Genomic DNA, 23,770 nt, shown 5'->3' on the forward strand with positions numbered 1-23,770 from the left:
TTTTGGATTTATAAATCAAACATAAAGGAAGCCATTATTTAAAGTATTGTTGTCATTGCATGGTCATGTTCTGATGGCATTATCAGGGGAGTTGAATCCTCTGTGGCATCCTTGTTTGTCCTATAATGGGAGTTGATAGAAAATAAGCAATTAAAACGTAGTAATAAACATAGGGTTGTTCTGGTTCTGTCTGGAATCTGTCACAGCATTTCAGTCATACAGTTCTAATTGAGTGTTGTTTTTTCTATTAAAAAAATGGTTTATACCTGCTTCATAAAGTTGCTCTGCAGTGTGGAAACTGAGCATGCAGGATTGTTGGCCAGAAGTAAGCTTTCCCCTTTGTACCCACTACAGAATCATAGGATTGGAAGGGACCTCAAGAGGTCATCTAGTCCAGTCCCCTGCACTCGTGGCAGGACTATACTTCTCAAATGTTTTTAAACCCCCACAAATATGAAAGTGAGAGGTTATTGACATCAAATGTATTCTTGTCATCCTATTTCTCAGACTTTATCTATGTATTTTTTACTGGGATACCATCAAATCTGGTAACAGTATGTTTAAAAATAGACCAAACTCTGGATTACTTATGTGTCAATTTCATCATTCTATCAGAGGGCAATATTTATTGAAATCTACAAAAACTGTTCACAAAGAGCACTTCTGTGGTGTACATGCTTCTGTGCATGGTCTAACATAAAATATCCTAAGGAAATCAAGGATTTTGTATGTTGTTTTGTTTTTAAGCAAAGAAACAAAGTTTGTTCATGATCCCATTGTGTGTAGTTGTTACAATAGTATTATCAGGGAAGGGTTTAAATTATTAATTCAGTTGAATTTCTTATTAGAAGTCTTAATTGTACATCATTGGAATTCTTCTGCCAGGAGACTTGGATTTAGAATTAGACTTTAAAGACACTTGGGGTGTGTGTGTGTGTTTGTTTGTTTTTCTTCCTGGCCAGTTAGAGAACACTGGTGTCGGAGACCTGGTTTCTTCATTAAAGAGGTCCCATTGAGACTATAAAACTGGAAAATTAAAAAGAACAAGTTACTGGTGGAAGCCAAGAGGTCTACATTGGTTACTCTAAAATGCTCTGGATATAAATTAGCTTTCCTTGATATGTTTTGTTTGTTGTACAGGAAGAAGGAATGGCAGGTTTTTACTGCAAGGGTGTCTAGAGTTAGATGGTGTGATGTATCTGTCAGTCACTTTGTATTCTCTTCTAAACCTTTGTAACTTCCTACAACTATATGTCCAGTAATTCTTTGCAGATGTAACCCCCTCACAGAAACTGTTTGCTAGAGGGACTACTTCCTCTTTCTCCAGCAATGGACATACAGTGTCCCAAAGCAGTGCTAAATCAGAGCATTTGTCTGTTCTAGACTGATATCAATAGGTTCTGACTGTAAAGTACAGCTCAATGAAATAAGGAGTAAGGCATAAACTTGGATGACGGCAGTAAAAAGGAAATGGAGCCTGGTTTCTCTCCAAGTTCTTCTTGCTCTCTGCCTATTGACACTCTGACCCCAGAAGTCAGGAAGCACCTACTCCTGAAGTGTTAATTCTGTAATGGAATGTCGCTGTGTTACAGCTCCATTTGTGAAGACCTTGTTTTGGTCATTTGGCATTCATCTTGGAAGCATCATCGTGGTTAGAAGAAATGAACTATTTTTAGTATTTTAACCAAATACATTCAGGAGTTGGCATATTCATTAATACTATCATAGACTAATAATGCTGCAGCACTGGTGTATAGTGTCAAGATGGTGGTATAAATCTGTATCCCCAGAGCTGAAAGATTCATATGTTTGCAAGCACTGAGGAAGTGAAGATAATATGAGACTATTTGGACATATTTATATGGATGATATTTATGTTGGTTCAGCTCTTAAGAGTCCTTTTTAGAAGTTTAATCTCTAAAATGGGCTTCAGTTATTCTGTGCTGAATGGACTCTGGGTGGGTCTCTGCAAGATCATTCAGTAAGTGATCTGTCATAGTTATCTATCCTAAATTTAGAAGGAGAAAGACTAACAGCTAACCACAATTGCAAAGCTAGTACTACTGTTCCTGGAGCTGACAGTGTTGAGGCCAGCTAGTCTAAGGAGTATATTTGGACAGGTGGCGTGACCTCACTCATTCAGAATGCATTCCCTTTTACCACTTATGATGTATGCCTTATGTGGAAGGAAGCCATTGTGTGTTTTTAAAATTTATATATTGATAGCTGAGCTCCAAGGGCATCTCCTTTTTTTCTTAGACTGGGGAAACCTATTTCCATTTGCCTGCGGACACTTGTTACAAATAAACAAAAAACCCTAAAAATGATGTGAAACATGGCCAATGTATAGATTTTATTGAAGAGTCTGACTAAATCTGGGTTTAGTAAAATGTTTGTGTATCACAAACTTTAAATAGAAAAACTCTTAAAAGAGAAACTAAACACTTTAGTATGACAACCCCATTTTGATTAACAAACTGAGTTGAGGAACAAACTATGTCATGTTTTTGTATGACTTTTTAGGTAAGGGCTGTGTGAATACAAGGATACTAGGTTATGGATGTGCGTGGTAGGGTTTGCTCACGTTTCTAGTTAGAAACATTTTGCTACTGTTGGCGCTGATTTTGTTCTGCTTATGTGCCACTTTAGACCAAGTGAAAAATATTTCTTATTCTGTGTGATTGGGGTCCCAGGGAGCCAGGCTGTAGTTACTCAATTAGGGTGAACTGCAAAGAATGGGGCAGAAAATCTCCAAAGCTGGTGGATATTCCAATACTTAGATTTACCAAACCAGCACAAAAAAGCGTCTATAATACCTTACTGGTTACCCAGAAGCCAACAACACAGTTCCCTAGTTCCCTTAAAGCAACCCAGCCTTAGGCCTCCATCCAGACACACAATCAAATACGATGAGGGTTGCTGAAAATCTTATCATATAAAAAAGTTCTACCAATCCCAAAGGATCGGACACAATACCTCCCAGGTTAATGGATATTCCAGATCTTACCCAAATACACGCTTACAGCCAATTCTTAACAACTAAACTAACATTTATTAGAAAAGAGAGAGTATTGGTTAAAAGATCAGTATACATACAGACATGAATACAGTTCTGAGATCAGATTCATAGTAGAGATGGTGAGCTTTGTAGTTGCAAAGAGTTATTTCAGAATTAGTCCCTAGGTTATAGTCCAGTGTTCATATTCAGGGTGATCCAGATAGGGCTGGAGATCTCACTCTTAGGACTTAAGTTTCCCCTGCATGAAGCATTAAGCAGATCTGAGATAAAAAGGATCAGGACCCCAGGGCTTTTATACAATTCCAGGACTTCTTTTGATAGCTCGGAGTCCTTAAATGAACAATAGGCAATCATGGAGACTTTGAAGTAGACCTATTTCCTAAGCATCACTGGTAATTAGCTACAAGGATTAACATAAGGCAATTGCCTGTTTTCCACCATTCGCAGGTGATTTGCTGTACATTTCGAAGCGAGATGAATACAGTGATTTCACTGTTTACGGTTCATTTAAATGTTAATATTTCCTTTTGATCTCTGTGTGACAGGCTGGGTCACAGAAACCCCCTGGGGACTGCTACCTGATGTGCTGAGACTACCTCTGAGCCCGTTTTCTCTGGCAGCTTGGGACTTCAGTTCTCTGTCTTGTTGAGCCAGACACACTAGCCTGCTGCAAACACAGACCCAGGTCTGAACCACATCCTCCAAAAGTTGCAGGCTTAACTGAAAACAGCTTGAGAAGTGCTCCTGTCTCCAGCACCCAGATACCCAGTTCCCAATGGGATCCAAACCCCAAATAAATCCGTTTTGCTCTGTATAAAGCTTATACAGGGTAAACTCATAAAATTGTCCGCCCTTTATAACACTGATGGAGAGATATGCACAGCTGTTTGCTCCCCCAGGAATTAATTACTTACTCTGGGTCAATTAATAAGCAAAAAGTGATTTTATTAAGTATAAAAAGTAGGATTTAAGTGGTTTCAAGTAATAACAGACAGAACAAAGTAAATTACCAAGCAAAATAAAACAAAAACATGCAAGTCTAAGCCTAATACCGTAGGAGACTAAATGCAGGTAAATCTCACCCTCAGAGATGCTCCAATAAGCTTCTTTGACAGACTAGACTCCTTCCTAGTCGGGGTCTAGCAATCACTCACATCCCCGTAGTTACTGTCCTTTGTTCCAGTTTCTTTCAGGCATCTCTTTGGGGTGGAGAGGGTATCTTTTGAGCCAGCTGAAGACAAAATGGAGGAGTTTCGAGGGCTTCTTATTTTCTCTCTTGTGTGCGGAAACCCCTTTGTTCTCCTGTGCAAAATCACAACAAGAAGATGGAGTCTGTAGCCACCTGGGCAAGTCACATGTGTGACTTGTTGATGTTGTGTATGTTGATTCGGCTTTTTGCAGGCCCATGCCATTGTTTATATGTTAGTTTAAACGTTCCCAGGAAAGCTCAGATGTGGATTAGCGTCTCCCAAAGTCCATTGTCAGTTAAGTGTTTCTTGATTGGGCACTTACTGAGAATAGTCCTTTCTCAAGAAGCTGACCAAATGCTGCACTGAAGCTACTTGGAATCAAACAAGTACATAGCCAATATTCATAACTTCAGATACAAAAATGATACAGACAGCATAATCATAACCAGCAAACTACAAGCTTTCCTTAGACACCCCACTTGGCCTCCTCAGTATAAGAACTGGTGCAACCAGGGTCGGCTCCAGACCCCAGCGTACCAAGCGCGCGCGTGGGGCGGCATTTTCCCTGGAGGGCGGCAGGCGGGTCCGGCGGACCATCCGCAGTCATGCCTGTGGGAGGTCCACCGGAGCCGCGGGACAGCGGACCTCCCACAGGCATGACTGCGGAGGGTGCGCTGGTCCCGCGGCTCCAGTGGACCTCCCGCAGACATGCCTGCAGATACTTCACCGGTGCCGCCGGACCAGCGCCCCCTCCGCTGCGGGGGGCGGTCCACGGGAGCCGCGGGATCAGCGGATCCTCCGCAGTCATGCCTGCGGGAGGTCCGCTGGTCCCCCGGCTCCGGTGCACCTCCCGCACGCATGACTGCTTGGGGCGGCCAAATTGCTAGAGCTGCCCCTGAGTGCAACCATAGGACCCTGGTTGCAACAATGATCTAGACAATCACAGTTTACGTCAATAATGTCACACCCTGATTGCAACAATGATCTATACTGTCACAGTTCATGTCAATAACGTCACACTCTGAATTAACAGAATACATCATAGACAGGGACGGTTCCTTTACATTGTTAATCTCTAACAATATATATGTAAACAAACATTATCTATCATTTTGTCCCTAAAGGTTGAATGTGGTTCAATTAGTCTGCAAGCTGCTTAACCCTTTCTATTGACCCCTTACTTGACCACTTTGTGTAAGATTCGTTGCAATTTTATAACAGTGGTAGCAACAATGATTTGCATGGTCATATTTTAATCTGATAATGTCACATTCTGGAAACCAGTCATCCTATTCCTTTCCCTTTGTGCTCTCCACTCTTTTAGTAGTGATGCTTGGCAATGAATCAAAAATCCAACCCCTCGCCCCCTTTAAAAAAAATTAGTGAATGGAAACCACCAAAAGCAAGAAAAACATGACGTGAAGAAAGCCACTGGCACCAGCTCTCTAGTATGATAGCAGCAATCAGTGCTACTGCACCAAACGTTGTGCTAGATTTCAGGAGACAGATAGGTGTACTTAAATGAAGGCGCAGAGGTGCAGAATCTAACACACAATTTGTCTCAGAACTTCTTGGGACTTTTAAACATCTATTTAAAATAATTTTCCATCTGAACGTGATTTGACTTGCCAGGGGTTCTCTCTTCAGATAGGGTTCTTACATCAAGCCCTTCACCATGATATCTGTTGGAATGGGAATGATTTCTCAAAATACTCTGACACATATAGATAGGGCTCATCCACTAAATCTGTGGGGAGGGTCTCTGGAATCTTTTTCATGTGAAGGAAGAGCTTCCATTTGTCGTTTTATTCTGAGGCAATCCCAGTGTTTTGTGCTTCAATTGGCTTTTCAATTACTCATGTATACTTCTTATCCATTAGTTTCCTCTGTAGCGGCATTCACTTCTGTTCCTATAGCTGTTCTTACACTTTAAAATTATGTTCTGATAAAGTCCTCTGGATTTTAAAGGCCAAGTTCTTCCCTTGGATGCACACATCACTCCCATTGACTCCCCTGCTGCTTCTGCAAACTTCAGAGCATTATTAACGACATTAATTATGGTAATATTCAAAGGTTTCTTAGCATGAGTTGAAGCTTTTCTAGCATGCTAATTATATGGATCAATTTAAATGTAGGCAGGATGGGCAGGAATTGCATATTGTCAAATTAAAAAGAGAAGGTCATTTTGTTCATGCAATTTATGCTTCTGTAATGGTCCTGTAAACAACATTGGGTTTTTCTAAACTAATAATTGTTTTACTGGCTAGAGTACAGTGATGTCCGGATGTGATCACTTGCAACTTTTCCTGCTGGGGGACTGGCACAAAAAAATTCTGGCACATCAGTTCACAAGAGCCAAAGAAAGAAACCGAACAAACACAGGCACCGGAAAGCCAACATAAAAGCACTGTATTGTTTCATCTTGTTTTTATTCCCTGGCACTGTAGTCTGGTTCAATGAACCACTTTTACTATGTCTGTTTCTCATGGGAACAAAAAAAATTCCTAACAGTAGCGAACAAACCATTTTCTCAGAGCTGCTATACAAGGCAACTGGCTCCATCTGTCACTAGCACCTGCTGTAAGCTAAAGATTTTTGTGGGAGTTTGGTATGATAATTTATTCTCCCTTTAAACAATAGTTATAACCATAAACCACATGTGTTGTATTTTTCATTTTTGTTTTCCTTGCATGGCAACTCAAAAGCTCAACTTTGGAGTCTTTTTAGATTGGGCTTAGAAGCGTTTATAGCAGAAGTGCACAGCATCTCTTGCTCTGTTGGGACTGTGAGTCGGCTGAACTTTTGCTGGTACATACTGATAAGAAAGCCTTCTCATCGACTGCAGAGAACTACCAGGGGATGTCACACATTTTTGCTTTTGTCTGAAGAAATCAAAGGCTGTTTGTAGAGGCCAAGATTATTTTCTACTGCTTAGTAGTGACTAAAATTGCTGAGGCCTGGAATTTGTTTAAAACTTTCCACAAAATAATAAAAATGCAAGAGGGTTAGCCTCTGAGGTGCCAACTTAGTTTCATTTAGACAGGTAAGTAAATATATTAAAACAGTGTCATCTTGTTTCTCCTTTACCTAAGTTTTTCAAGCTGTGATACTGAGCCACGGAATTTATTCTCTTTGCCTAGTGCCCCATAGAACACAGTAACTTGATGACCTTTAGCTTCTCATTTGGTATGTAACTCTTGCCTCAAAAGCCCAGTCCTTCCAGTTGTTCCCCATTCAGCTTGTGGAGGAGAGAAAAAGCTAGTGAAACTGAAGCTTGGCCTATTTTACAGTATATCTGGAAGTGGCTTAAAAGTGGTCTTCCCCACAGCCTTTAAATACCCATCCCCTTTTCATGGCTTAAGAGTTCTTAGTCTGCAGTATAAATGTGGTATTGCAGGTGTCCCAAATTCTGACCAAATATTAAATATTTACTAGTTCCCAGTAACTTGGAAAGATTTAACTATGAATTTTTTCAGACAGTAGAACAGACTAGAAGGAAAATTAGGGGAAATTAAAAGTAGGCTCCATGCCCAAATTCCATTAGTTAGAATCAGCAATCCTGTTGATGTTGTCATTTTAGCTGTAAAAATGGTGAATGATAGTTGGGACTCCTTTGCTGGAATCCTAGGTTGTATGTTGGACACAGCTGTTACACCAGTTAAGCCCTTGCACTCTTAATTCCTTACCGGCAGAATCTAGACATGATTTTACTGCATTAACAAAATATGCCAAGTAGATGGCTTCTGTATTTTTTTTACGGCTTGTGTGGTAAGCAGCACTTTGCAACTGAACTGATTAAAAGTTACCCTCTGTTGGCTTTTAGGTATTAGTTTTCTGTGGTCTCCGTAATACCCAAGCACCACGGAAATATTAATGGATTTATCGTTGCAACATTCCCTTGGTAGGGAAGTAGCTCATTGAGGCTCTACAGATGTTGATCTGACACAAGGTGTAAGTGACTTGTCTGAGTTCACACAGGAAATGTGCAACAGAGCCATGAATATAATTTACAGCACCTGTGTCCTAGTCCTGTGCTTTAACCACAAGATCAGACTTCCTGCATAGTAGAGGTGGTAAAATCTGAGACCTGGATTTTACTTTACAGTAGAGATAAAGCAGCTATATTAACTTCTATATTACTTTTAAGTGGTTACTGTTAACAGTATTCTATTAAAATGAACCTATGTAGTGTTGACTTATTTCAGTAATATCAGTTGGTGTTTTACCAAGTTCAGTCCAAGAACTCTCCAGCTGAACTGAGGATTGTATGACATAAGATGAAAGCATGTTGTAGCGAACATGGGATCATATAGGTAGCAACTATTGGTAATGATATAAGGGGAAATGTAAAAACAAAGACAAGAAAAATAGTAGGAAGGATACTAAGCAGTTGGTATTGGTTAAAATGTGACAAGCACTCTAGGATTTTTTTTTCATTACCGTGAGCTGTTAAATATATCCTCCTGATTACCTAGTTACTGTGAAATGACTGTTGGTTGGGGGAGGATATATCCTATCTTATGGTTCATGTTAATATTTGGGTCTCTAACTGCAGTTGCACAATTGATTTGTTCCGTACAGGAAGCTTAAGAGCAGCTTCCTTCACAGCTAGTACTAGAGTACGTCAGAGGTGCTGTGAAGGCCTAATTGGCTTCTTCCCATTTAGGGATTTAATAGATCACCTCAATGGTTCATAGTACCTTGAGTTATTCTTGGATGAGTGCAGTGATTGTTGTCTGAAAGACTTACTCCTTGTCCTTCACCCCCTACAAAAACTGGCTTTATAACAGCGGAGTTTAAAATGCTATGTACACTTGTAATGTACATACAGACATTCTTTTTTGTTAATCTGGAGCCCAGAGAGCATGATGTTGCCTGGTAGTAAGTGGAGGTGACAGTGTTCTGTGGATTCCTTAAAATACCCAAAGGTTATGATAACACATGAGCAATAGCTATCAGTTTGTGTATCTATTGCAGCACTTATTACCAGACAAACTGTGTGGACAAAAGAATTCACATTCTTCCAGTTCCTTCAAATAAGGTTTTACACTGAATTTTAGTCTTTGACTATGAAGAAGGTCATGTTCCATACACAGGCTGCCAGAGCCTATAGCTACTGCTTATAAAACCTTCAAGACATCTGTGTTCTTTTATGTACAAGCAGAGTGGACTTTACAGCCGTGATACAATTTAAGGGTATGTCGGCAGTGCAGTTGGAGGTGTGACCGCAGCATGTGCGGTGATGCCCGAATTGGCTTTAATTTAGCTAGCTCCAACGGCAATGACAGTGAAGCCATGGCAGCACAGGCGCCGTCATGGGCTAGCCACTAGAGTACATAACCAGGGCCCTGGACGGGCTTGTACACCCATGCTGCTGTGGCTTCACTGGGCCCTGGACGGGCTTGTACACCCATGCTGCTGTGGCTTCACTGCTGTTAACAGCAGTGAAGCCACAGCAGCATGGGTGTACAAGCCCGTCCAGGGCCCTGGTTATGTACTCTAGTGGCTAGCCCATGACGGCGCCTGTGCTGCCATGGCTTCACTGTCATTGCCGTTGGAGCTAGCTAAATTAAAGCCAATTCGGGCATCTCCGCACATGCTGCGGTCACACCTCCAACTGCACTGCCGACATACCCTTAAGTTGTATCACGGCTGTAAAGTCCACTCTGCTTGTACATAAAAGAACACAGATGTCTGGAAGGTTTTATAAGCAGTAGCTATGGGCTCTGGCAGCCTGTGTATGGAACATGACCTTCTTCATGGCTAGTTAGATCACAAATACCGTGTGTATATCTAGACATGCTGCAGTCATGTCTCCTGTTGCAGTGCAGGATGTACCTTAAGTACTTTGCTGAGCTGCGTCCTAGAGGCTGTAACAGCAGATGCACTGGAGAGGTTACAGGGTGAGTGACTGGAACAGAGGGAAAGCCTTAGGCCATTTGGGTGCACTAATCTGTAATCCAATAGCCTTCTGACCATCTCCCGTGTTTCTAAGTCCCAAAGGGCTACCTACTTCAAAATCAAATGCTGTAAAGGAAAAAATCTAGTATAAAAATACTCTACCTGGTAAATCTATATCTGATATAAATAGGCTACTAAACATTCCTATTTACTACTCAACTGAACTGTTGCCCTCTAAACTAATATGCTGATCCATGCCATGATTACCTGGTTGTTTATACTTTCCACTGTAGGCAACATGATAAAATCAAGTTGGGTGGTTTAGAACACAAGCTTGTTTTGGGAAAGGGGGTTGCTTACACAAATCTAATGTAGAAGCTTTTTGGCTTCACACTCTATTTCGTCAATTATTCTCTAGGATACTCCTTTTTCCTGTGTGCTTGTTGACAACCTGATCACACCTGATGTGTTGTGCACACCTTTTGAATGCTATATTGTATTGATAATGAGAAGCTGGGGAAGAGGATGAAAGACTAGCTGCAAAAACTAGGCTCTTTCATTAGGAAAGATAATGAAGCGTACAAAACTTCCTAGAGGGTTAAGAACAGTCAAGATGGCATAGGCTGAAACTAAAAGACCTAGGCTTTCATGGACGACATGACAGCAGTTTGGCTGCCACAGCCTTTGAGGTAGTCAAAATAGAGTTAGAGATGCACTGAAGGAAAATATCATAGGGTACAAACAGTAGCAAGGTAGATAAAGGCATGGTTTCTTTCGCCACATCCTACTATAAATGAATCATTCCTCCGGAATTCCTCCTCCTTCAAATCCATCCTTAATTAGCAGCCTTTTGCCATGCCAAGTCTAAATAGGAATCAGTACATCCTGACTTTGTGAAGAAAAATGGTGTCTTTGACAGATACGAAAATAAAAAGAAACATTCCTCTTCATAGATCAGAGATGGTCAAGACAACATAACTTGCGTTTGGAAATGCACATCTTATTTCTCTTTATCAGGCTGAGCAAAGTATGTCTGTGAGGAAGCTAATTTGTCAAGTGTCTATAAAGCAAGTTAAATTCCAGCTTTTATACAAGACTTTGCTGACCTGGTAGGTGGTGGAATATAAATAGATCAACAGTTCTCCCGTCTGCTGTTCTGCCTAATCGTTCCATGCCTCCAAGATTGAAGGTGATTTGACATATTGAGTCTTAAATCCCATAGGAAATAACAGAAGCATGAAAACTCAGTGTTGGTAAAGGATCTTATGCTTTTTGATGTTGCTTGTAGAAACCAGATTACAGATACTCTATTGTTACTCCTTGTTGTCTAAGCTTCATGATGCCACAATTCACTGGGCTGTATCTTCTCTTTAACTTGCACCTTCAAGTTTCCTTCTCAAACTTCTGAGACAGGCTTTCTTCAATAAGAATGATTGTGTTAAGCCCATATTAATGTACTTTTTCTACTTAATGATACTTCATATGCCCTCCTGATCCTGCCTGCAAGTCCCCACTGCTGTTCAGAAGATGGAGCGTTTTTATTTTTAGTAACAATATCTCTCCTGCTGGGATGAAAGAATCTTAAACCAATTAAACACATTAGGAGATAACAGCACATGTGGGTTTGGTTCAAGGCCTCCATTTTCTTCACTATGGGGCATGTCCTAGTACCAAGCTTTCCATGCAAGATGACAGAAATAGTACGATAAGCTCCTAACTAGGTCAGCAGTGTAGCTGCTGCTTTGCTAGGTATTCCCTAACCAGTGCTTTTTAGCCCATTATAGTAATCTCTGGAAATGAACTAAAATTTTGAGTTAGGAAATAGTTTTCCCATTTCTCTGGTGATTGTTCAAGAAAAATACAAAATTTTAATTAAAAATCTGAATGTGAGGGACTTTGTCTAGTTCAAGATGCTCTTTTGTATGTATGTGAAGAGAGATTATTTTTCCTTTTTAATAATGCTTAGCTTCTTGGGGGAAAAAATTGTAAAATGGCTAATGTATTATGGTCTGATAAAATATGCTTGAGTGTATAAATAGCTGGTGCCATTCGTTTGTTTAGGGGTTTTTTTAAACCCTGTTTTGCATTTGTAACTATGGCCAGGTTGATTTTTAAATTTATTTTTTCATTCATAAAAGTCTTACAAGAGCTTGTGCTGAGTTTACACATAAATCCATCATGGCTAGGAGTTCTTTAGCCGCCTTTATTTGGTACTGCAATTTAAGCCTAGATTTTTGAAATACAAGGTATCTGCTAGGAATTATTTCATGAATTGCTGACCTACAAACTCAGGACAGCCGGGATCTAGTGTTAAGCTTTTTACTTCTAATTGATCTTTAAGTTGACAGAATACAAAGCACAGAGGAGACAATCACACACAGCTTTACCATGACACTAGAACATCAATATAGAACAAAATTTGACAAGGACACTGCCTGGAAGTCTAACACCTTCAATGTCAAAATAGATTGCAGTGTCCAATATGCAGGCATAATTTAAATTACCAGTTAGTTTGGATTTCAACTAGAGAGAAATCTTTTTTAGACTGTCAACCTCTGTCCGTTATGCCTACAGTGTATTTTTACTGACCAGAAATAGGAGGTCAGTACAGCCCCATAACCCTGTGCTTAGAGTAATAGTCACATTCATCCATCTGTTGTGTTCGTGCCAGTAATTGAGTTATGAGGCTATAGTTGTTCCACTCAGGATTTTCTTTCAAGTGCGTAACCCTGTTTTGAAAATAAAATTAGGCTCCTAAGTCACGTAGACTTTGCAATGCTGAGTGGAGCAACAGCTAAATACCTTTAAAAATCTGCACTCCCTACCTCACAGGTGTGTTGTAAACGTTAACACTTGTGAGATGCTCAGATACCGTAGTAACTGGGTCACAGAAATACCTTAAAATAGAGGAGTATGGTGTCATTCATGGTGATCCTCTGGTTTATAGGTGTCTGGATTGCACACAAGTATCTAAGCAAATCTCTCTTCTCTAGCTCTGTTTACGGTTGTCTGTTGGAAATTTTATATTTAAAAATCATTAGAAATTTTAACTCAACTTCCTCCCTCCTCCACATACACAATTTTCAAACAAACAAACATCACTAAGTAAAATAAAAGCTGCTAAAGCATGTGTTTTCTCCCCCGGGCTCCAGAAATACCTTGAGTACTTTCAGTACTGTCACTGAGCAATGTAGAGATTAAGAGTTTTGTGAGTCTGCCCAGAGATTAAGTACATTACAAACTGAAATATATACACCTCTACCCTGCTATAATGCGGTCATGGGGAGCCAAAAATCCCTGCCACATTATAGCTGAAACCCCATTATATCAGGGTAAGGGCGGCAGGGCTCCGGTGGTGATTTAAAAAACTCTGGGCTCCAGCTGCTGCGGGGAGCCCCAGGCCCTTTCAATCGCCGGCGAGCCCCACTCCTGCAGCCCCGGGGTAGCAGTGTCAGGGCTCCAGCGGTGATTGAAAGGGCCTGGGGCTCCCCGCAGCAGCCAGAGCCCCAGACCCTTTAAAGCGCCGCTGGAGCCCCGCTGCTACCGCGCTGTACGCGAACCCGTGTTATATCGGGTCACGTTATAACGGGGTAGAGGTGTACATGCATATAACTCTGCCCGACCCTACTTATCCTCTCCTGTTGCACCCCAGCCCAACTCTCCTCCCATTTTTCCCACCCTCATCTGCCAGTTTGTCAGCTCCTCGCACAATCGCCTTCTTCCAGGAAGCCCTTTGTACATAGTATAACCTCTGAGTTCATCCACAAGGCCCCCTCTGGCTCGCTCCTAAAGACCCAGCTCTGCTGTGCTGCTACAGTGAATAGCTTTGACTTGTATAAATAACCTGATTAATTATTATTCTTCCCCCTAAACCGCTGTCCTAGAATGCAAGCTTTGCATGGCAGGGGATGTCCCTTCTTGAATGCCTGGAAAGTGCCAAGTACATTGTGGACACTGACATAAACTAACCAGTACCTAGAGAGGATGCTGCAAAAGTCTTAATGGCATTTTCTCCTGTTTTTCCACAGGTTCACGCTGCAGCTGTCTTATAAAGGGCAGAGGTCCTGCTATGCACCAGTACTTCAGCATGTAAATGCTGGTGACTTCATGAGTGCCCCTGTGATCAGCTGTGGCAGCAGGGACTGTGGTTTTGGGAATATGGCAAGTCTGCTTCAGCCTTTTTGAAGGCTATTCATCAGGATATACAATATTGACTATCCAAAATGGCTTTGTAGATTCCCAATTCCAGAGTGTGGGTGTGTGCACAGTATACACTATGGGAAAGCTTTTCAACCGCACAAATGACACTTAGGCTAATTGCTATTTGTGCCTTTGAAAGTCTGTATTCCACACTCCTATTTAACTTTCATGAGTACTACATCAATCCATACCATTAGAAGTCTGGTACATAACACTTACAAACTTACTCACTCTTACTAGGTGTGTTTAGCTCTTGTTCCTTGGGGAAACTCCACCAAGGGTGTGCTGTTCTTAGATAATTTCGGTTAATATGAGAGTTACTTGTGCCAAAAATGTTAGAACAACACTCTTTACCACACTCTGCACATCAGGAAAATTGATCCAACATTCTTTCTCTAGTGACACGCAGGTGTGTTTCTCTTATGTTTCTCCTTTTCTCATTCCTCTTGAGAAGTGAGGGAATGGTGATGAGGAATTGTATTATAGAATTATCTGCTATAGATACTAATGCTGCTGCTTGCTTCCCTGCAATATGGTGATGTCTCCCTGATCCATTAGACATAAGTAGAATATAGTCGTCAAGGCCAAAGAGCATCAGTTTTAAGGGAAAACTTAATGAGTGGATGCCGTTCACTTGTTACGTTGACTCTGGGCTAATGTTGGTTTGTTTGTAAACCATGAGAGGGACATCTCCCCTCCTTGGTGCCGTAGCTCCAAATACATGGCATGTCAAAGTAAGGTTTTAGTATAACTCCTGCTTAATTCCGGGTAGCCTACTTCAGTGCTAGGCAAAGACTAATGGGCACAGAGTCTAAAAGCACAGCTCGTTTTCCTTAATCACCTCCCAATCAGAAATTGGATGAACCTTCGGGATGCAGAGACAGGGAAAATCCTCTGGCAAGGAACAGAAGATCTGTCTGTACCTGGAGTGGAGCATGAAGGTAAGGTATAGCCTCCCTGTCGGGTTGGGCAATAAACTATCTATGGGCCCTGACTGCAGTCAGTATGGCACCGCTTTTGAAGGATAGACTGTTTGCTTGGACTTTGATTCTACAGCACAAGGAGCAGGTGGGTCAGCTGTAGGCAAAGGAGAGATGTTAAGACTGAATACAAGGAGCTCAATGGGTTAATTTACTTCTGCACACCTGATTGTCACACTTTTCCTCTTAATCCATTAAAAAAAATAAGCCTTACCACACAGTGTGACTGGGACTGGGCTAGTAGTTGTATTGATCACGGTTGAGGCACAGTGGGAGACCTATATGGGGAAATGTGCATACTGTTGGCTCTCTGTCAACTTGACCATTACTTACTTTCTCCAGAGCATTGGGAGAATTTAATGCTGAAGTGGAAATGGGACGCTTCTGTGCTCTCCACTTCTGTCTGTGGCTTCTCTTCCCTTTCTGCCTTTCGTATCTGTTCCTAGAGGCCTCGCAAAGTATTCCATTGTCCATTACTCTGCTTTGATATCTAATATCCCATGCCAGTATGGAAACGTGTCGGAAAGGGATAGTAATTGAAAGCAAGCTTACCGCAATATAGGCTGTTTGTCACACTGGCTATGTATAGAACAGCATGGCCTCAGCGAATTCACTCAAAAGGCTTTTCTGATAATGTGAGCACCATGCTAATGGTCTATGAAGAGTGGAGTAACCTTGGTCATCCATTTACTTTAACGTTACTTATGAATTTTTGCTTAAACGACAAGGGCTGAATCCTGCTTGGTGATACTAGGGCATTCATCTCCCTGTGAATTATAAAATCTCCTATCATGCAAGGGCAGCAGGCACGTGGCACCAGAGAGTGGCAGCAGGATCCAGCTCTTACATTATTCCTTTGTAATGATTTTTTTTAAGTAGTAATGCTGTCAGGGTAGAGGGGATGGAGAATTGGAGCTGTTTAATGCAATACAGGGCTGGGTAGGACACAGGGTTAATTCTTGTCTTTCAACTACAGAGATTTGGTTTCAAAGCTAGCTTGGGTCACAAATGAAATGGACTTGCTACTCCTAATCAGGTTCCCCGTGGGCACTCTTCCACTTCACACAAACAGTGCACAGTTGGGCATGACAGTCTCTGCTCAAGAGAGGCCTGATGCTGTAATGGGAAGGTTGAGAGTCTGAATTGAAATGCAGCGTTAGATAAGAGAAGCACGGTGTTAAAACATTAATCTGGCCTCTTCTGAGCTCATCCACTTGGGCCTGACAAGTCTCTCCTGGTCTCACTCCACTGCTTTTTAGCAGCAAATAGCTGCAGTCCTGTTAACATACCTAGTGACATACTCTGCTAGTATCGCATGCCTAGCAAAAAACTGGAAATGCCATCATTACAAACACGACTGAACATACGGGCCTGGTTCTGAAACCAAGGAAATATTTAACAGTACATCAGAACTCTGTAGAACAGGGTTTATTCAGATGCCTGTGGTGAAGGGACAGGTTCCAGCAATTTTAAATACAACTGTAGTAAAATAATTGAGACACGGATTTTAAAAAAATAAGGTAATTCTTCACCCTGGTGCTTCATTGCTTAAACTATGGGGTAGTTCTGCTTTGCCCTCTTTTTAGCCACTGTGTAATATTGGGTGTGAAGGCAAGAAAGGGGCACGAAAGAGAGAGAGTAGCTAATAGCAGCTGAGGGAGGAGTAAGAGACTGGGCTGCAGGAAGCAGAAAATGTAAATCCTGAGGCATTTGTTCCCATTGTTCTCTGACTTCCTCTTACAACTTCTTCCCAGAGGCACTGGTAGCTTCTGAATCTTCTTCCTTCACTGTATGTAGACAGACTGTTACACTTTCCTGGCTCTCTCTAGCTTCTCTAGACTACAGGGTGGAGTGTTTTTTCTTGTGGATAGAAGAGAAGGTTGGGGACTCGTGAGTTCTAGTCCCAGCTCTGTCATTTAGGCAAGTCCTATCGCCTCTCTGCACGTTAGATTTCCCCCTTGTATAAAACCGTGATAATATTTGCCTACTTCACAGGTAAACTGGGACTTAATTAAAACAGAGTCTCCAATCTCTTTCAGACTATCCTGTATCAGAAGTGTGTAGTACTAATATCATTACAGCTATTGTTTTGTCATAGCAAGTCACAGTCTGGTCATTGTGAACATAAAGAGTCAGATATATAGCAAAAGAGTCCAAAGGTCAGTTGTGCAAAATACAGATTTGAGTAATTTTAAGGCATTTACAGTCATTAACAGCAAAACACCATACGTCTCAAGGCCCAAATAAATACAATGCACAATGATTTAATGAGGTACTATATCATTAAATGGGCAGGCCATATTCACAATAGGCTGCAGTGTGTACTTGCAAGGAACAGAGGTGAATGTTGGTGTTATGCAATGAAAATAGCTTAAAACTATTAGTGGATTAGGGGGGAAAAACTTCAAGCAGCTCCATTGTGGTTGTGTTTTTTAAATCATGGGATCGGTGCTCCTCCCTGGGACAAAGTGATAGCTTACATCATGATCCCCTGTAGCTCTCTAAATCAGCATCGTATCAAAGTCCCAGGCCATTAAACTATTGTACATTAGATGGATTTGCCTGGGGTATGATGGGCTTTTCCTGTTATTAAACAGCAGCTTGCTGTCTGCTCGTGGACATTTTGATAGGCTTTCTGTTTAGGAGCAGTTCTGTTCATAAAATATAACTTTGCATGAAAACACTTTCTAGTACACTGTAAGGATATAGAATCACACCACCTAAGAGCGAAGGGCTTGGTAGCATGTCAGTGCACTGAATATGCCCTTTTTCCTCGTTACTGTGACATTTCAGCACAATAACTGATGCTCCCAGACTTCCTCCTCTTCCCCTAAAGATCTTACAAAATCAGCTACAGTTTGCCATTTGCTGGCAGTGTCATACCCACCATGGGAGCCCAGCCACGTGGGCATGCCAGATCCATTTTGTCTCTAAAAATGTACAGTTTTATTGTCCTGGAGTAGGTGTTTTGGGAACCAGACACTTCCTGTGCACTTACAGAATGGCTCCCAGGGTCCATGTGAAATCACCAGAATAGCACTTGCTGGGTTGGGGTTTGATCAGGATACAGAGCCTGAAAAGGAGAGCTGAAGGGGGAAAGGGTACTAGTTCATGTGCAGAATAGCCCTCTGCCTACTTGCCACGTTTAGCACATTTTCTAAAGTAATTTGTAATGTTGCAGGTCACATTTTAGCCTGAGGTAACGTGGCTTCAGTAGTACATTACCAGGAATGAGGAGTCAAGAGACCTGGGTATTTTTCTGGCTCTGCCACAGTCTTGCTGTGAGATTCCAGGCCAGGGATTAGGTTAAAGTTATCTGTGCCTTAGTGTCCACGTCTGTAAAATGGGACTCATATTTTTAGTTGCACTTTTGGCCTGAACTGTGCTCAGAGCCTCTGCATTGGGTTAGCATTTCAGAGGGTGGCATAAATAACAAAATAAACCCTGCGCTATTGTCAGAGTAATGGTTGTCGGATTTACTTCCACAGCTCGAGTTCCTAAGAAAATCCTGAAATGCAAAGCTGTGTCTCGGGAGCTAAACTTCTCCTCCGCAGAACAAATGGAAAAATTCCGACTGGAACAGAAAGTTTATTTCAAAGGGCAGTGTCTAGAAGGTATCGCTCCGTTCCGTGGACAGCTGTACTAGGACGTGGTGAAGTGATGCTTTGTAAAATGGCCGGGATTGAGGGCAATGAGACGGGCTGAACATTTGTTTAATTTTTAAGAGTAATGTGGAGGTGGAGTGCTAGTCAGACCTGATGGCCCAGAGCATTAAAGTGACCATTTCATAAGCGTATTAACCCTTGTGCATGTGACCTTATAACAGCATGATCTAGTATGCCTTGTTGTAATATTACACTTGATCTAGGGGGTATAAGAGTACCAAACCTCCCTGCCTTGTTTTATTAATTATGCCCCTACTTCGAGCTGTCCTTACGTGGGGAAGTTTTTGAAGAGGGGGAGGATTTAGAGCACTCCAAATAAATCTAACTTGGCCCAGTTTCTTCTGAGTTAATCACAAGAAAAGTGGCATGACTGTGCCATTGCTCTTCTGATCTGCTCCTCAAGGGCATAGTGGAGGCAGAGAGGATGTTGAGTGCAGGTTGAGTTGTACAATCCTAGTTTTTACATAGCATTTCCCTTCTGAATTTACATACAAACTGCTGGCAGAGCATGAGGTGTGTTTGTTACTAACAGCTTTAGGAGGTGGCTGTGCAGTCAGGTAAAGAGCAATAGGACCAATGTGGTTTTCTTAAAAAGCTTTTGGATCTCTTTTTCACTTCACAGAATGGTTCTTTGAATTCGGCTTTGTGATCCCTAACTCCACAAACACTTGGCAGTCCTTGATAGAGGCAGCGCCAGAATCACAGATGATGCCAGCTAATGTTTTAACGTGAGTAGCTTGGGGTTAGAGAATCTGAGCGCGCTGTGGGGGAAGCAGTGCTTGGCATTTCCATGGGTGCAGAAGAGTAAAATTGGAGGATTGTTCAAAATGCGAAAGAGGAGAGGAGTTGACATTGACTTTGTCACGTTCCATCCTGCCAGCTCTTGAGGGACTTCCCCATTTTCCTCTTTCCCATAGGCCTAATTTGCTTTAATAGAGCTGCTAAGACTTTTGAGAAACTGGAATTGATTCTATGTTAAATACTGGAGCTGCCTTTAAAGGTGACTGTGAAGGAGTTTTAAAAATTCTTTTCTAATGCCCTCAACACCCAGGCTAAGCAGCGACTCAGTGCATGCCCATAAAGCCAGCTGTTGCTGATTGGCTCTTGCTCTGAGATCTCTGCAGGCATTATTCAGGTGGTGTCACCCAGAAGACCTCTGTGACCTGAAGTTGGCTTCTGGTGCTTGTTTTAACACTGCATACTTTTGCCAAGCTTCAAATATTTTATCCTCTTTTGGATATAAAATAGATTAGTTATGCAAAATAGCATGTGAATGAAAGCCCTCTAATTGACTCCTTACACTTCGACATCACAGGAGAGCAGCAATTCATGGACTTGGATCAGGCTAGTGAGTACCAGGGCGTCACTTTGAATGGGAGGTTTAATGGGAAGAGAAGCCTAGAGGAAGACCCTTGGCAAGCAATAATCCCTGAAAAAGGCCATCATCCCTATAGGAGCTGTCCCCAGGCTAGATATTTCTCTTTGTCTGCCAGCAGAGACAGGAGGATGTCAGAATCCTCTTGCCAGGTTTAGGCGGATAGCGGGAAGCTGGTCACACCAAGATTGGTGGGCTCCTAGAAGATCCTGCTTCTCAAACATCCCCTCGCTCCCTCCCTGCCCGGATGGAAACTAGACATACAGTGAGGGAGCTGTGGTGGAAGCCGCCATCTTTGATGTCACAAAAGTCTTTGACGGCACTTTTCAGAAAGCCTCTGAAGAGGGAACAATAAGTGAAGTGGTTAGAGCAGTGCTACATGGGAGCCCTTTTTGAGGGCACTGCAAGCAACCCCAGCTCCCAGTGAGCACCAGGGGAGCCAGACTGCAAAATCCAGAATAAAGACAAAAGTTGATCTGATGAGACACAATTCTCCCCGCCCCCCTGCAGGAAGCAGAAAGTTTTCAGGACTGAGCCCTATTGAGGGTGGCAAGGGTACATGAGCATTTTCCACCCCCCAGTTCTCTGTAGGTTCCAAATTCACCAATCTTACTAGGCCTCTCAGTTCTCCATGCCACTCTCCAAAGGCCTCCTAAAATTAGAGCCTTGAAACCTGAGCCAAACCCAACTGGACCCGACTTCGTGTCAGGTCGGGTCAGGTCTGAAAACAACCCAGCCCTCTCTGGGGTGGGGTGAGTAGACTCTGTCACCTCCTCCTGCCAGTGGGGCTGCAGAGCAGCTGCATCCCAGTTCTTGCCGACCACCACCGCCTCACTGCACTGGGGACGCCGATGAGCAGCAGCACCTCTCGCTCTACAGCACACCCAGCATTACTATACTATGCCTCTGCTTTAGTACACAGAACACATAAACCCACCTCGGACCAGCACAGTGTGCAGTCATACCCAAAATCTATATTCCATGTGGGACACTAGATCTCTCCACTGCGGTTCAGACAAGACACTCATGAACAGGCACTCGCTTTTAAGCATTTCTTGGGAGAATGACACCCTTGGTTGAGGTAGGTCCCTCCAGCGCTAGAGGGCATATGGGGACCTTGGGAAGAATAACAGAGTAGGACGTGTGGTGCTGCTTTTCATGTCCCCCAGTAGAGAACGAGTAACACAAGGTGACCAGCCATGCTACTCCTTTACCCATGGCTTCGAAAACATCGTGCAGAAGTTAACCATTCATGGGTATCGTATACATCCCCTCCCCTGCTCTGCCCTGTGACACAGCCAGTGTGACATTCAACCCAGTGAACAGAAACTGTTCATCTTTACATGGGGGAGCAGCTCCCTGTAGGAATGCAGTGGGCAAGTCTCTCATTGACTGGGGAAAATAAGGCTGATAGCACTTTGTAAAGAGCAGCCCTCCATTCTAGTCCGTTGCTGATGTCATCGGGTCACAGTGCGGCTTCCCTTTGCATTATTCCATTCTTACAATAAATATTCTTAAATAAAAGGCAGCAGGTATTGTGGGGACAGGGAGTTTGCTCAAGCCAGCAAGAGCGCGGTTCACAGCAGTATTCTGTAATTGCTTTTGTCTAATATCTCCTTCCTTTCCTTTTAATTTCCCTCCACAGTGGTAACGTTATTATAGAAACCAAGTTCTTCGATGATGACCTCCTTGTAAGCACTTCCAGAGTGAGACTTTTCTACGTTTGAGATAAGGGGGCTTTTGGGGCTGTTTTTAGTTTTCCTCCGTACAGTTCTTGGTGCAGAACCCCTTGCCTATCCAGTGGAAGACACTTCCTGTAGGTGTGAGCCTGGGGACCAGCTCACCGGGGGTTGTGACGTTTGCCCATCAGTTATTTGGTTTTCCCCTCCGACCAAACCCAACCCTGAGAGACGCAACCATCAGCTCAGTGATGGGGGGGAATAAAGACTCTGTAAAAATGGGCAAAAAATGGTTGTGCAGAACCAACACTGTAAATTATGTTAGTTTCATCCTTTGTACTTCTCTGGATCTTGGTACGTAATCACTCGTTTCCACTTGCACCTTCTCTCAGCACTTTGTTTTGGATTAAGTTAACCTTTTCCTTTCCCATGTTTACTTTTTATGCTCTCTCTGGATTTCTGTGTAATGGTCTATACATTCTCATACCCTAAACTTGTAAAATAGTCTGATATTACATAATGTAATTAAAGCAAATTTCTGAATTAAAACATTCGTACCGTCCAAAGAATGGAAACCCTTTCAGCTGTGTTTTTCCCCCCTTATTTTAAAACTGTGAGCAAGTGACAGACTGCAGCTTGCAAGCCCACTGTCAGCAAGCCAAGGGCAGCAGAACAAAGGTCTTGTCAGCACTTCCATAGTAAGTTCTTGCTGGACTCTTTTCTCCTCAAGGCTTCCTCCAAATAAGGTGAAAACTATAGCTGATGACCAAGTCTTCCTTCCGATTCCCCACTCCACACTAGGATTGTCCCTGTTCATTCAACCAGTGGTTAACTTAAGCTTACTATTTCCCTGGGCAGCAATGCACAGACGTTAGTTTATCCAAACTCCATTGGGTGTGTCCAAAACCATCTGGAAAATGGGGGTTGTACTGAATAGGAATAGACTAGCACCTGACATAGTCCACCAAGTTCACAAACTCCAGGAAGAGAGGCATTAGCGATGATCACTAAAGATGCCTCTTTCTTGAGTTTACTAGAGACTGAAATGCTGTACTGGGGGCTCTGTTTGGACTCCAGTGGCTAACATCAAGTGCTAATGTGCGCCCAGCTTTGATGGTATATGGGGGGGTGTAAGAGAGAGGCCTTAAGCTTTTCTCCCAGGCTACAGGAGACCCTGGCCACAGCCAGTTACTTCCACTAGGTGGCTTACACACAGGCTTCACTTTCTTATTTCTTGCAAGGGGGACCCTGCCCTTTGTGGACCTTCTTAAGTCTCTTCTGATGGGGATCAAAAGGAAGTTAAATGTCCCAGCACACCCAGAATAACTTCCCAGAGCCAACTGAAACGGAAAGAGGCCAACAGTACTTTCATGCTTCAGGGCTGTCTGTGTAGCAGTTTTCAAGGAGTCCTGGCTGGGTGGCTGAATGGGGCTCTCTCTGTGGGGCTTACCCTGGGGAACTGCTGCATTCCCTGTAGAGTCTGGGTGGAGATCTGGCTGGGAGCTCCACCTGTGGCCTAAGGAATCACTCCATCCATTTCCTACTCAGGGTGATCTTCCCCACAGCTGACTGCGGCCATTTCCTTCTTTTTAAAGGCCTCTTCTCTACCATACATGATTGACAGGGGCAGGGCTTGCCCCACACACTGAGCCTCTCTGGGGCCTTCCTTCCTCCTTAGTGTGGGCCTATCTACTGCCCCACAGGGCGCTTCTGCTGCAAAGGTCTTTTCCAAACATACCCTCACTCACAGCTCCTGTTACA

At 42.7% G+C, this 23,770-nt stretch overlaps 1 protein-coding gene across 1 annotated transcript in view; it reads left to right on the top strand.

The window, feature by feature from the left end:
• PDE6D (phosphodiesterase 6D) overlaps positions 1–22,558 on the top strand; it is a 42,503-nt gene extending 19,945 nt beyond the window's left edge. The window contains exons 2-5 of the mRNA XM_045031454.1: positions 15,163–15,251; positions 18,779–18,904; positions 19,578–19,683; positions 21,976–22,558. Coding sequence (XP_044887389.1) covers positions 15,163–15,251; positions 18,779–18,904; positions 19,578–19,683; positions 21,976–22,057 — 403 coding nt within the window. The 3' untranslated portion in view covers positions 22,058–22,558. The remainder of the gene's footprint in view (positions 1–15,162; positions 15,252–18,778; positions 18,905–19,577; positions 19,684–21,975) is intronic.
• The last annotated feature ends 1,212 nt before the right edge of the window (positions 22,559–23,770 follow it).

Source organism: Mauremys mutica, chromosome 9 (genome assembly GCF_020497125.1).
Source record: "Mauremys mutica isolate MM-2020 ecotype Southern chromosome 9, ASM2049712v1, whole genome shotgun sequence".
In the NCBI taxonomy this organism is placed as follows: Eukaryota; Metazoa; Chordata; order Testudines; family Geoemydidae; genus Mauremys; species Mauremys mutica.